At 46.6% G+C, this 14,585-nt stretch overlaps 1 protein-coding gene across 7 annotated transcripts in view; it reads left to right on the top strand.

The window, feature by feature from the left end:
• Nucleotides 1-9,935, top strand: part of LOC120894222 (mucin-5AC) — a 146,145-nt gene extending 136,210 nt beyond the window's left edge. For all 7 annotated transcript variants that reach the window (XM_040296680.1, XM_040296679.1, XM_040296678.1 and 4 more), the window contains 4 exons: nt 3,764-6,693; nt 6,768-7,163; nt 8,025-8,252; nt 8,372-9,935. In XM_040296680.1, coding sequence (XP_040152614.1) covers nt 3,764-6,693; nt 6,768-7,163; nt 8,025-8,252; nt 8,372-8,503 — 3,686 coding nt within the window. In that variant the 3' untranslated portion in view covers nt 8,504-9,935. The remainder of the gene's footprint in view (nt 1-3,763; nt 6,694-6,767; nt 7,164-8,024; nt 8,253-8,371) is intronic.
• Nucleotides 9,936-14,585: the final 4,650 nt, after the last annotated feature.

Below are 14,585 nucleotides of genomic sequence, written 5' to 3'. Positions count from 1 at the left end.
CCGCCGCCCCACAAGGGAATCTCCGCAAGGGATGGGAGGAGCGGAAGGAGGAAAGTGGTGGATAGGCGGAACAGATTTTTGCCAGCTTTTTGAAGCGCTCGCATAAATCACGGGAAAGCACAGGGTGAAATAAAATAACATGATTGGGATCGTCGCTTCTCTCCCTCCTCGCTCGGTTGTATTGTGTGACATTGTGTATTTGTGTGTGTGAAGGATAAGTGGCCAAAAGAGGGGAGAAACAGGCGGTGTCTTACTGTGTCTTGGGATCCGTTTTCTCGCATGAGCGGCTGTGTAATGCCAAATGTGTTCGATTCGATCGAATCGGTGCGATTTAGGTCTCGGGCAAACCCCCGTCCCGGAACTATGAAACAACGTGTACGAAGATAAACCGAACGTACCAAACGATCCCTACGGCGGCTCTTGGTGCTGTGTCCCCCTTGGGTTGGGTGCCACTATCGAAACGGGGTTCTGATTTATGCGCATCCTCGGCACCACGGGAAGGAGGATTCGGAGTGATCGGAAACCAGTACTGGCGCGGGTATTTACATACGAGCTTTGATTACGATGCGCTGTGTCCTTCGCTCGAGGGATAACTAAGCAAAACACCCTACAACAAATGTACATGGTGACAGTTGCCATAGAAAGAATGGCGTCGCTGTTCCCTGCCCCCACGGGAGAATAGTTTCCTTTCCGTTGGGGTGAGATAATCGCACAACGAGCGGCAACCGAGCGGTAAAGTTAAACCCTTTGAGGCAGCAGCTCGGTTGTACGAGCACGAGCAGCGAATGGTTCGAAGCAGCTCGACAAACAAACGTTTGTCTTCGGGAACGACCTTAGCGAAATGGTGCCACAATCGAGACCCGGTGGACACGATTATTGCTCGCGCTGCGATGCACTCTGTATCGGAAGGCATCGGTGCATGCTTACCGCCGACGCCTGCACAAAGGAAGCATATTCGTGCTGTTCATCAGTGCCATCCTGTGCCCTTGCACCAGCCAGTTGTTTGGCCAGCTGTTCTAGCCACGTGGGGGAATGGGTTCCATCTTGCTACCAAGACACAATCTGTGTGCGCGCGGGAAGTCAGAAAATGTGAAGCAGAAAAATAAAACATTCAGCTGGGTGGAGAAAAGTCGATGACACAGTTTTCGAGTTGCAATAATCGTCCTTTAGCTACTGGTGAGTTGATTGGTTCTAGGAATAGGAGAGTGAAATGTTGAAAAATAAAAAATGTTTCATTCAGGTCGAACCATGTAAGGGAATGTTTCGCTTGAATGATGAACATTCATTATGAACCTTAAAGGCCGGGCTAAATTGATCGTACTCTCTGGTGTAATTTTAATTTTCACTAGCGCACCTGGCGGCGGCTGACCGAAGCATTTTTCCAAACAATTTGGAGCCGCTTTAGAAAATATGTAATTTTTCCATGTTTTTAACCTAATTTGAACAAGAAAAGTTTTGTAAAAGGTAGATGCACATGTCCTATAAGCATTGCATCCATTTTCATGGCAAAAAACGATTGAAAAACAACTTAAATTTGAGATCCGGCACGACCATTCCCTCGAGGACCAAAAAAAGCCTTAAGGCCGGGCTACATTGATCGTACTCCCAAGTGTAATTTCGATTTCGCTAGCGCATCTGGCGGCGGCTGGTGGAAGCTTTTTTTAGTCATCGTGGGAATTGTCAAGCCGGATGGCGAGATAAAGTATTATTTTCCTCGTTTTTCGATGCGAATTTGGCTACAATTCATGCAGAACATGTGTATGTACCTTAAAAAAAAAAAAAGGCCGGGCTACATTGACCGTACTCCGTAGTGTAATTTTGATTTTCACTAGCGCATCTGGCGGAGGCTGGAGGAAGCTTTTTTTGGTCGTCAAGGGAATGGTCGTGCCGGATCTCAAATTTAAGTTTGTTTTTTCATCGTTTTTTTTTATGTGAAAATGGCTGAAATACTTGCACAACATATTTATCTATCAATTGCATAGCTTTTCCAGACCAATTTAAGTAAAAAAACATGGAAAAATAATATATTTTCTGGAGCGGTTCCAAATTGTTTGGCAAAATGCTTCGGTCAGCCGCCGCCAGATGCGCTAGTGAAAATCGAAATTTCACTTGCGAGTACGATCAATGTAGCCCGGCCTTAAGAGTGGTTCACAGCAGGGATCATCCATACTTTACGTGACGCTCGCAGGATGGAAACTGGTATATTTTAGCGTCACGGTTAGGTATCTATGCTACTACGCTAGCAGCGGGAAGATTCCATCCTGTTTAAAGCAACGTAAACAAGAAACACACTAAAATTAATTTGCCATTCGAGAATAGATTCATAAAAAAACGACAGTGTCTTAGACAGAAAACTGTAAAATAATTTCTGTTCTCGGACCTCTAGTGATTAAGTTTTGTTAAGAATAAAAAAATTAACAAAATTTACATCAATTAAACACACAATGATGCTGCAGTGTTGAAACAATTATGAATATTTAACACTTGGGGAAATTTTGAATATAAATGCTGAAATTAGCTACAAGAATTATTATTCAAGAGTGTTTAGAACAGAGCAGAATAGGGCAAATCTTTGAATCTTTGTTCGCAATGAATACTATTAAAAAATAATGCTTTCCCAAAACGATTCTATCCGCTTAGCCATAAGTATTATTTTGGATTAAATTCAACTGTGCGCTGCTTATCAAGCACCCTTGGTAAACTGGGGCAACCGTGAAAACCCTACATAAAAATGGTAAAATTTTACTAAAACCTCAAGTTTTTTTTATTGCCAATTGCCAATCATGGGATGTATCCAACATCAGATTCTGGATGGTCCACTTTCACACCTGGGAACAGTCTGTACCTTCTAATACTAAACGTTATAACCTTTTGTTCTACACCTGCAAACTGCAAGCATAGTTTTTATTGATTATTGTGTTGAATAATTTAAAGAGAAAATCTTTTTTGCAATACAATATAATTGTTCAATATAATACAATAGGACAAAGCCAAAAAAAGCAACTACCTATAAACAGTTGTTTGTTGCGGCAAACTCAACACCACACGGTGTTCAATGCTTAGTTCAATAATTATTAAAAACAACCTATCCCGCATTTCGTATCAATCCCCTTGCAATACCCCCGGCTGGGCTATTGTTTTCATCAGCACACTTTGCATAATACATAGCACACTAATCACACAATGCCCTTTCACTCACCGCGGGCTTTGGCAATCAACCGCCCGCTCCAGACCTGCACGAAATAAAACCCCTCGTATCCTACTGCGTGCAAAACGGCGTGACACACCTGCTGCCACTGCTCATTACTGTTGGCCAACGTCGAACGCCAAATGTGCAGCACGTGCTCATAATTCATTCATGAAATTTGTTCACTTACCCACCCACGAAGGGTGTGAGTGGAGAGTGACATTGGCAAAAACCGCCCGGTAGCACTGATTCAAACCGAACCGGATATTGGAAATACGGTCACCAACGGTCTCGAAACGAAACCGTAGCGGCGGTGACTGGAGACATGGAAGGTTCGATTGCCACGAGGTCAAATCACAATATCCTGCAGCAATGCTAGCGGTGCCGGTGCAGTAAATGTGATTCGCTCTAATAAGTCCAGTTGGCTAGCTAGGTAGAATGGCAGACCGACGCCGGGTTCCTGACCCGGAACGAATCGCAGGCTCGTCGATATTGGTGGTGGTCTAATTAATAATGGTACTACTACTAGCGATTGAATGAGTTTCTAACAGTTGTTTTCCTTCTCTCGTTACGCAGAACGCACCAAGCCAAGCGCGGTCGCCACCGTGTTCCAGCGAAGGGCCGGTCCAGTGCGAAGAAGCTTCAGCGACCGATCATCACCCACCGCCAAGACGAACGGGTATGGTGGGCATCCCGCCAACGGTACCACTGCCCGGGACGACCAGTTCAATGACACGATGGCTTTACGCGTTCGGCCCCTGCGGACCGATTCGCGCACGGCATTCGACGATGAAACTGCTTCCTTGACAACTTCATCCTCGTCGTCGTCGGAATCATCGATCGGTTCCATCTCGTCGCTGCTGCTAGCTGTGGGCCAGGGCGGCAAGGCACGACCCAAGCTGCCACCTCCACCACCACCACCACCACCAACAACAACGCAACTTCCCACTGGGGCCAATTGGAAAGCGCCAGCCAGTGCCACACCGCCACCACCGGGCAGCAACGTGTACGAGGATTTTTGCTTCGGCCTGATGGCGGGCGTCAGGCGTTCGAGTAGCGACCGTAGCAGCTCCACCTCAACCTCGTCCCGTACGGTGGTGCAGGTACTGGCCAGCTCCTCCTCCTTCTCCTCCTCCTCCTTCACCCCATCTTCTCCCTCGTCCTGTGGCTCATCGCCGTCACCGATTGCGTCGAGCGGCGGCATTCATCGGCTAGAGATACGGCACGATCCGGAACCGGAGGAGGAACACTATCAGAAGAAAACGTCCATCCTGATCACGGGCGATGATTGTTACTCGACGGTGAACGTGGATGGCGCTAGCGATACGCCGATCTACCAATCCTCGGTGGTGGTAAACGATGGCAGTGTGGTGGCCTCACCGACGAACGAGATACGGCAAACGGCGTCCAATACGATCACGATCAGCGTCAGCTCGCCGACGTCTACGCTGGAAAGCCGTGGAAGCAAGGGCAGGATGGAAACGGGGAAGCTGGCAGGCGACGAGCAGCACGCGAACGGAACGGTGGTAACGATGGGAAGGGAAGAGGTCACAACTGTCAGCACGGGGACGTCGGTCATTCCTATAGGGGGGAGCAGTGTCACCGGCAGTAATGGGCGTACGTTGATCAATCTCGATTTTGGTCAAGCGGAGCAGAGTGTTGACAGTAGCAACACCGCTTCACAAACCGACACGACGTCCGAAGATGTAACACCGATCGCACCAGTTCCTAGTGATTCCAATGACTCCAAAGATTCGCCCAAGGTTCGTGAAGATGCTGCTCACGATCAGCAGCAGCAGCAGATCGTAGTCAAACAAACGTCCGTGGACCTCACACCGACACCGGTTGTGCTGCGGCGCTCGCTAAAACCAACAACGGAACCGACCTCCACCGTCAACAGCTTGCAGGCGAAGGTGTGCCGTAACAGCTTCATCGCCAAGCTGCTAGAAGATCCCTCCCTTAGCCAGCTGTCCGAAGGGTTGGACTACGAGCTGATCGCCAAACTGATCGAAAGCTCGCTTCTCCGGCTGAAGGAATCGCGCAACGGGCTGGACATGAGCGGTACCAAAGACGAGGACGACGTGTCGAAGATGATCGAGCAGTCGCTGCTCAAGATACAGGAGGAGCGCAGCAAGCTGACAGCACCGAGCAACCCAACCAGCCAGTCACCGCAGCAGAACAGCGGGAGCAAGCGAAGCAGTGTCAGCTCGGGCAATAGCTACGGTTCGGCTGCCGCGTACGAGCTGATGGAGTTCGATCAGCTGGGCGAGCTGAGCGATTGCTATCAGAGCTGCAGCAGCGATCTGACGGTGGATGACGATGCGCACTCATCCCGCAGCAAGTTCTACCAGATGCTGGTTGACGCGACACTGTCCGAGCTGGAGATCAACACGGCGAACGAGGATGATGACGATGAGCATCATTACGAATCGATCCGGCTGAACGGAGATCCAATCTATGAGGAAATCAATGACATCCCGCCGCCTCTGCCACTGACGGCTCCACCGATCGACGATGTCGATCTGGAGAAGCAGCGCAATGCGCGGTCTATCTTTGAGGGTGCCTCCAAGTACGACATCTTGTCGTACCTGGTGGACGCGAAGGAGCGTGGCATCGTGCAGGAGGACGGATCGTACGGGTTCCAGTTTGGCGGTGCCGGTGACATCATCCTCGAGGAGGAAGAGTCTGAACCGATCACCGAGCTGCGGCACCATCAGCGCCAGATATCGGACATTAGCAGCAGGCTGTCGCATCTATCGGGTATTAGTGATTCCAGCGAGGACACGTCCCTGTCGGCGGGCACGCTTAGTAATGGGCGAAGTAGCAAAGCGTCGGCCGAAATCGAGCGGAACGATTCGGGCGTCGGGTCGGAGACGAGCAAGACGTCCCGCAGCCGGTGGCAGAATCCAATCAGCACGACCACTACTAGCACCACAACAAGCTCGCTGCTGACGAAGATCACGCCGATTCACCTGTGCGAGGATTGTGACGGACCGGTCGAGACGCAGGTGACCGAGTCGGGCGTCATGTACGCACCGCTCGTCTGTCGGAAGTGTGGCAAGAAGCGGGCAGAGCGGAAAGAGATCATTACCGAGATCGTCGAGACGGAGGAAAAGTATGGGCGGGATCTGCAGATCATACTGGAGGAGTTCTATCAGCCGATGCTGGTCGCCGGCCTGCTCAACCAGGAGCAGCTCTCTGCAATCTTTTTGAACGTGGAAGAACTGCTGGAGAACAACCAGTTCCTGGCGGAGCGGATGCGCGATGCGCTGGACATCGCGAACGAGCAGGGCGACGACGATCTGCTTACGGTGAGCATCGGTAAGATCTTCCTCGAGGCGGCCCCAATGCTGCACGCGTTCGAGAGCTACTGCGTGCGGCAGGGTGCCGCCAGTCTGCTGCTCGCGAATCTCGAGAAGGAGAAGGAGCTGCTGCGCATCTTTCTGCGCGTCTCGCAGATGGAGAATGCCGTGCTGCGGCGAATGAATCTCAACTCGTTCCTTATGGTAAGCTCGGATCACAGTTGATGAGATACTTTGCAGAGATGTTTATAACACCCTTACCTTCTCTTACATTCCAGGTGCCGGTACAGCGCGTCACCAAGTACCCGCTGCTGCTGGCCCGCCTGTACAAGGTGACTCCGGCCCATCTGGAGGGCAAGGAGCTGCTGAAGCAGTCGCAGGAAAAGATCGAACTGCACCTGAACCACATGAACCGGGAGGCGAAGGACGTGCCGACGAAGCTGTGGCGCCGCATCTCGTCCTCCAGCCCGGGCCGGCGGCTGTCCTGCGAGCTCGACATGATCAACATCAAGCTGCGCAAGATGGCGGTGGACGTGCTGGAGTGGAACCACGAGGAGGTGCGGTTCGCCATCGAGGGCCGGCTGCTCTTTACGCAGCCGAACGATGGCAACTGGAAGAAGAGCCGCACGATCAAGCTGACCTCGATCAATGCGCTACTGGTGACGAATGGAAAGGTAAGGTGGTGGCAAGGTTAGGTTTTAGAGAATGTAAACTGGGTATTGGATGTCGGTTTTGAGGATTTCTGAGGAACTTTAATTTAAGAGGAATTTAAGAGGATTTAAGAGGAACTGACGCCTACATGCCATCGTAGGTCACTACGCCGTATAGAAGAAGATGTCTCTTAAGAACAGTATCTTCAGGGTAACTTTGTTGTAGCAGTAGATGTCTGCTTCTTTAAGGACATTTTCACAATAAACACATCTGACAGTTTCATTCGTATCACTTTTTAATCTTATAATAACAAGATTTGTTGAATACTGAATGGGAATGAGGGTAAATTTTATAAGAATTATGTGCAACAGACACTTATTAGGATAAAAGTTCATTGTTGCATTATATTTCTTTAAATTTAAAGTATTTTAAGCTTATAATTCCCTTGTAGAAATTTATGTCATGCATCTCAGCACATTGGCTCACATTATTGAGGCTTTTCTCGGAACTCAAACCGCTCTTATAAGCACAAAAGCTCAAAATGTGTATTTAAATGAGTAATTATGACAACTCAAACTGAAACGTAGTGTCTAGCGATGTGCTCAAGCATCTTACTTGCTCTTAATGAAGATTTACATCCTTTCGACTGTATGCAAAAGGGACCACAAACAAATGTCAAGTGGCGTCGTCCCAAAGCCTCACTCGCAGCTTTCCCGGAATCTTAAATTTTCATTCCACACTTCAGCAAGTGTCCCTGAAAAGGGGACTTTTGCCACAAATCATTTAGAAGAAAAAATGCCGCAAAAAGAACTGCACTTCACCATCGGTGGTTTACTCAACCTATATTTTTGCCTTATTCCTTCCTTCCTTTGCTTCACTCACAGCCCACGGCCAGCTACAAGGCGGACCGGGCCCTGTCGGAAACGCTCAGCTTTCCCCGCCACACGGGCATCCGCGAGGCGTCGCTGCTGCTGGTGCGCGAAAAGGGTGGCCGGTACACGCTGTTACGCGAGCCGCTCTTTCTCGACCGGTGCATCGTCTGCTCCGAGCACGACTGGGAGGACTATTTCGAGGTGCAGGAGATCCTCTCGAAGGAGTCCTTCATATTTAAGGTATGTAAGAGTGCACGACGTGCGGCCCTGCTTCCGGCATCAATCAATAGCGTGTCACAGCGTGTGTTTGGAATACTACATTCCTTTTTTCCCCTCTCTCTCTTTCTATTTTGCTGCAGGCTGAGGACGGTACGAAGACCAAACAGTGGTACGCCCAGCTGCAGTACCATTCGCAGGGCATGGGCACCTGGCGTAAGCGTCGAAATGCGCTCGCCAACATCATGATTAATGGCATGATGACACGAACGTGAGGCGGCAGCGGCGGCGTTGTGTAGCGAAAACCGATGACTCCCACCCAACCACACGGTACTTAGGCCGGCCTTAGGATGCCGACCCTGTAAACCCCTATGCCGCCCGAAACTGTAACCCCGTGCCAACTTCTTCCCGCCCCTTTTTCGCTAGGACCGTGTATGTATGTGTAAGTGTGTAAGATTGCGTGCGTGTGCTGGAATGTGGCAAAAAGCGTTGTATAAGAGCGTTTCTTAGAAGCAGGAATAGGAAGTGGTAGGAATCTGTACAGTACACTTGAGGCCAGCAAAAAAAATCACTAGTTCCGCTTAGTATAATAGTTCCCCGCTCTCAAGTGCGCGATTTATTTATTCGACTCGAGCAGTTTTCGATGCAGAGAGCAAGTGTTGTACAGCATGCGTCACTTATGGGTATCACTTGTGGTACGTTTTTTTTTTTGTTTGGGTGGCATTTAATAGATAAACTGGAACAACAATAATTGCCCTTTTCCATACTTCCCATTTTTGTATCTTTTGCTTTGCTCCAGCACCAGCGTATCCTTTAATGTAAATCTTAGAAAACGATTGAAAAAAGGATAACAAATGCAATTTTCTGCCTGCTATTAACTACTAGTTTGAAAATTTGTGTGTTTTTTTTATTTTATTGTTACAAATAATAATTTTTTTTGTATTTTGTTTTGCTCGTGCATCTTACTAAAAATGTGTATGAAATGATAAATGTATGATGCAAAGGCGAAACAATTGTAGGTAGCAGATGAGTAATGGGATTTAATAGAAGGAAAGTAGTCGTAGTAATAGAAAACAAACGTGGTAGAAAGAATGTATAAACATCAAAACACAAGAAGAAAATAAAGAAAAGAAGGAAAGAGAAAAAGGTTAATAAAAAATGTGAACAAAATATGAACATAATTAATTTATCTTGCTTAAAGTGTGTGCAAAGTAGGTTGAGAGTAGAAAGACGCTAAATAAATTGATCGCGTACTCGGTTTTGTCTAGCAAGGGTCAATGCTTGAGGTGAATACTTAAACACACGAAGTAAACAGGAAAACGCAAATGGAAACAAAATCCATTTTAGAGGAGAACAAGACAAGGAAAAAGATAAACAACTCTACTGAAAAAGGGAAAAAAGTGAAACATAACAGATACAACAGAAAACGCACTCAACATATCTCATGGAGGAAAACAAGAAAACGAAAAGAATGAATACAAATGCGATACAAGAACAAAATTTAAAAGAAACACAAAAAAAAACAGAGAAAAACGGAAGGATCATAGCGTAAAAGCTTAACGGAAGAGAAATCGATTGCTTTTAATATCCATTTGTTTGACAAGCTAAGGAGTTAGATAGAGAAGGTGAAAAACGGATAGTAAAAAGCATACACACACTCACACAAACAAACTGCAAACAAACAAATAAAGAAACGTTTAAAATGGATGAATGGTGTTTCGCTATGACGATGATGACGCTACCGTCGGATCATGCTGACCCAATCCATCCTGGAGGACATCATTCATATTCATCATCCCGTGCCCGGTTTGAGAGCAAAATAGCGTGGTATAGGATGGCTTATGATTTTTTCATTTATCTTCCTATCGTCCTACGTCAACCTGCGGGTGGGTATGTGTGTCGTCCTGTCGGTTCAGTCCCTTCCCACCTCGATGATATCCAGTTCCATGTGGAACGACGCTGTACATTAACCTAGACTGGGGGGCACGTTGCGCATTCGGGCAAATCAACCATTGGGTTGGGTTTAGGCGAAGGTAAACCCCATCCAAGGGTACGGTTTCTGTATTCAAATGTGACGTCCCGGTGCAACGTGTTCCAGGTTTTGGGAGTGTGTTTTAGCGCTCGGTTCGGGACCGGCGTTTGGTCCGGCTTCTGCTCGGTCCGTAAACGTGTGCACTGCAGAATAACAATTAGCCAGCGTGTTTCCCGGTTAGTTCCTTCCCCATTTACGGTGGAGTGGATGCTTTACAATGAATTTGCCATTCGGAAAGACACGGGAACGGTACGATAGATGCCGTTTGACTAAGGGATCCATGCTGTGCGATGGATGGATGGACGGAGATATAGGTGTGGCGAAGGTTACAGATGAATTGTGAAAAGATTACAAAATCATCCACCACCGGGGAGCAAGCCACTGGAGGTCGGTGAGGCTGAGCAAAGCGGGAGAGTGCAGTGGGATGGAATTCTTGGAGTAGCAAACTTTGAATTTCAAAACCGAAACCAAACAAATGGAGCGGATTCTGGTGAACTTACGTGGTCATGTTAATTTATTATCCTTAAAAGACGCGTTTTGCAGCCGTCCTGGGGATTTGAATCTGACATTTTATATTGTTTAAAACAATGGAACCATGTGAAGGATATTTTTTGGAAAGGAAGCCATTAACATGGAATGAGAACGAGTTTACATACAGGTTCGTACCAGGATCATGTTTTTGCATGTGACCTATTTTTGACGGTTTGTTGCTGATAAATTCGGAGAAACTGATGAACTTTTATATTAAAATGCTAATAACTTTGGTCGAATAGATAGCAGCGAGCAACATTGTGATCTTCGAAAGAAACGTTTTACCAATAAAAAAACGATAATAATAAATAAAGACATTTTTGTAATGTGCCATTTCCGCATATTTCATCCAAAAAAAGTGCTTCATAAAGTTTTAAATTGTTCATTCTTTCAATATTATTCACGCAACTTATTTCCTCTTAATAACGCTGTCATGTGACAATAAACCACACTAACATCGCAATACATAAAGAAGCAAACCACAAAAGCAAGCAGTGTCATTGTTAAACATCACCATTTAATGTTCGTGACACGATATGACGCGTGTTTTGAACAGCGTTTCAGTGTTTTTTTTTTTTTTTTTTTTGCTCGCACAACTCCACAACCCAGAATAATAAAGCCCGCTCTGCCGCTTGTTAATCCCATTTTCCACCAACGTGAGAATGTTCAATATTTTCTTTCCCACCCGTGCGCACGAGAGCGGCAAAGCTCCTGCCAGCCTCGGGGAGAAAATCGAACACACACACACAAAGTGCTCAGGGTGCAGGGCGGGAAAAGAAAAATAAAATAACACAAAAAGGAACTTGTCGAAATGAATGAACTGGTGTATTTTATGAGGCGGAACTAATACGGAAATGGTTTGCATTTGAGAGTGGAGGGAGTGTGCCAGGGTCCAGGCGGTCACACAGCTAGCGAAGGCTTTGCTTTGCTTGCCGTTGCGCATCCGGACGGAACTGGGACTGGGCCTTGGTTTATTTCACTCTCTTTGTGGAGGCGACAAGACTCATCTGGTACTGCTGTCACCATTCTGATCGGAATTGGTAGTTTGGTTCAGTTTTCTAGTGTTGTGTCAATGAAGATAGAACGAATGAAACAATACAGTAGTTTTGAGATACTTTTATACAGGTAGATGAGCATAGGTACGGAGAGGATTTGTATATCGTTCTAACGAAGGGTAAGGTATAATATGTATAAAGAAGGGTTTGAGCTGGTCTTGTGGTACAGTCGTCAACTTGTACGACTTAACAACATGCCCGTCATGGGTTCAAGACTCAAATAGACCGTGCCGCCATACGTAGGACTGACTATCCTGTTATGGGTAATCCGTAAGTCACTGAAAGCCAACCCCAAAAGTGGTACAGGCAGGTCTTAAACGACAACGGTTGTTGAGCCAAAAAGAAGAAGAAGAAGAAGAAGAAGGGTTTAACTTTATTAAATACAAAAATCAGTTTTATGTCAGTTGTGGTAACTTTTCATCGCTGGTGTTGAGATTGGAACATCTTCTTCTTCAAGGAATTTAGATCAGATTGTAAGTTTCATTTCAAAACATATTCAGTTCTAGAACCATGTTCTTCACACAAGTTTTACACATGATGCCAGCTACAGAGGTATGTCTTGTAATTACAAGGAATTTTCATTCGCTTCCTAAACTGATCCTGAATCTAAGACAATACTTGTATAGGTCTCAAATCTATATTGGCTCAGGAAATTTGCTTTATAGTTTGTACTACGCATGGAGCCCCTTGGTCTCCAGAAACTCAAAAAAAAGGAACCCCGACCACTTCGCTGGTAGAGAATCTTTGAAAGAACCACCTGCTCGACGCTTCAATCAGGCCTTCATTCGAGTGACCGCTTAGGTTCTCTACTCATCGCACTCCGCGACTGCTTCTGGAGCTTAAAACCTTTGCCAAACCAGAAATCAGTCCCTTCGAAGCATGAGTGAAAGTGGTAGAACGAAGCGCAACAAATTGAGACGAACTTTTTAGTGAATTCTATGATCAAATCAGCAAATTTAATTCCATTAACTTATGTAGCAAACAAAGAAATGGTTCTTAAGCTGTTCTTTGTTGTCTTCAAACTCCAGTGGAACAAACAATACTGTTGATGTATTCTATTATCAGTCCCTTGATTCATCAATCAATAGCAGGATTAACAGCAAAGAAGGATCGGAAGGCCCTCCCAAAAATGAAGGTAATATTAAACGCTGCCTGTTGGGGGGGGGGGGTTTACGCCATCCCTTTCTTTTACGAAATGTCATTAATCACGATTCGGCTTTTGGTTTTACGCTGCCTCCGGCAACTGACCTTGAAAGTTACACAGTTTGTTTGTGCGTCAAACAGAGCTGAGAGTCCTCTTGTCAAAGCATGTTACTTGCAGGCACTTTTCGGTACGATTTCCAAACTACCAAAGTACTACCGATTTTTGTCTAACAATCTATTCATGCTTGCTCCCATTTACGGAAGTTTTTCACAGGAACGTTCTTGTCATCTTTCCCAATTCCTCAAAACATTGATGTTCAAGCTTCCATACCCTACCGACAGTGTCGGCTGTACTCTGTTCCGAGAACACTTTGCCCATTTTTACTGCAGCTACAACACCTCGCCAGCTCACGTGTTGCTCCGAGCGGACGTGTTTTATCAAGAGCCTTTTACCATGCTGCCAAGTGACTCTTCCGTTCGCTCGTAGCGTAACACGCCAACACGTTCAAGCGACATGCCAACACACCTCGTCAAGTGTGTGCAATATAGTCGAGCAAAACCATACTCTATGATCTAAAATTGCAAAACCTTAATACTGAACAGGAATAACAACAAAAAAGGCACTAACAACATGCCAACGAGATATATTCTCAATAGTAGTTCGGTAGTACCGTAGTTGGCGTACCAGGAAGCTTTATTCTCGTTTGCGTTCGTATCTTAGCGCGAAAAGCTCTTCAGAGAGCAGTACTTGGAAAAACGCGGAGAACCCTGCTGGTATTGCGTTTCCGGAGCATGGTTCGCGACCAGGTTACCAGGGAAACAGCACCGTCAGTTGGTTGAGTCAGACCCGCTTTGATCTTGCTCTGCGTACGTGCGTTTCCAACGGTGAAGCAACACGCGTGAATCGGTCCTTGTTGTGTGTGCGCTTCTGGTGTTTCTTCACATAAGCGCGGCAAAACACTGAATTGGGATAGTTGAGTTTCGTATTTGGGAATTGAGCATGCAATAGTCCTCGTGCATAAACGGCAGGGGAAGGTCGGAAAGTCACGAACGTACCATCGTGAGCTCGTGTACCGCCAGTTCATTACGAGTGGAACGATGGAAGTGGAAGATGAACACGTTTTTCGTTGCGCTTGCGCATTACGGGTACGAGCTCGGGATTTCATCTGCAACACACCACAACGTTCTGCCATCTGGCGGGTAAACGGTGCAACTACTTCCATTCACATTCCGACGGGTTGTTAGTGTAGTAAAATCGACCAACTGACCTAGACACCTAGACCGGTGAATCTCACTGGGGAATGGGATAGGGGTTTTTTGCCTAACAATAAACCAACCCACTTTTACACACACACGCACGCACGCGTCGTCTACAAACTCCTGAGTAGTTCCTTTGGAAGTGGAAAAAACAGCTCCAGCCCAAACGCTACGCGACCGCGTGCGCTGACTTCTGGAACACCCAAAACCCGGCAATGTTGACGGATTTTGTCGGAAAGGGTGGCAGAAGAGAAAAGGTAGCATGCTTGGGGAGTGAAAAATGGCTCGTTTATATTGATTTATTGCTGGCAAGTTTTCATACATACGGTTGCTTTCTAG

This window comes from Anopheles arabiensis, chromosome 2, assembly GCF_016920715.1.
Source record: "Anopheles arabiensis isolate DONGOLA chromosome 2, AaraD3, whole genome shotgun sequence".
NCBI lineage: Eukaryota > Metazoa > Arthropoda > Insecta > Diptera > Culicidae > Anopheles > Anopheles arabiensis.
The sequence above is the reverse complement of the archived record's forward strand: the minus strand, read 5'-3'. Positions and strand labels throughout refer to the sequence as shown.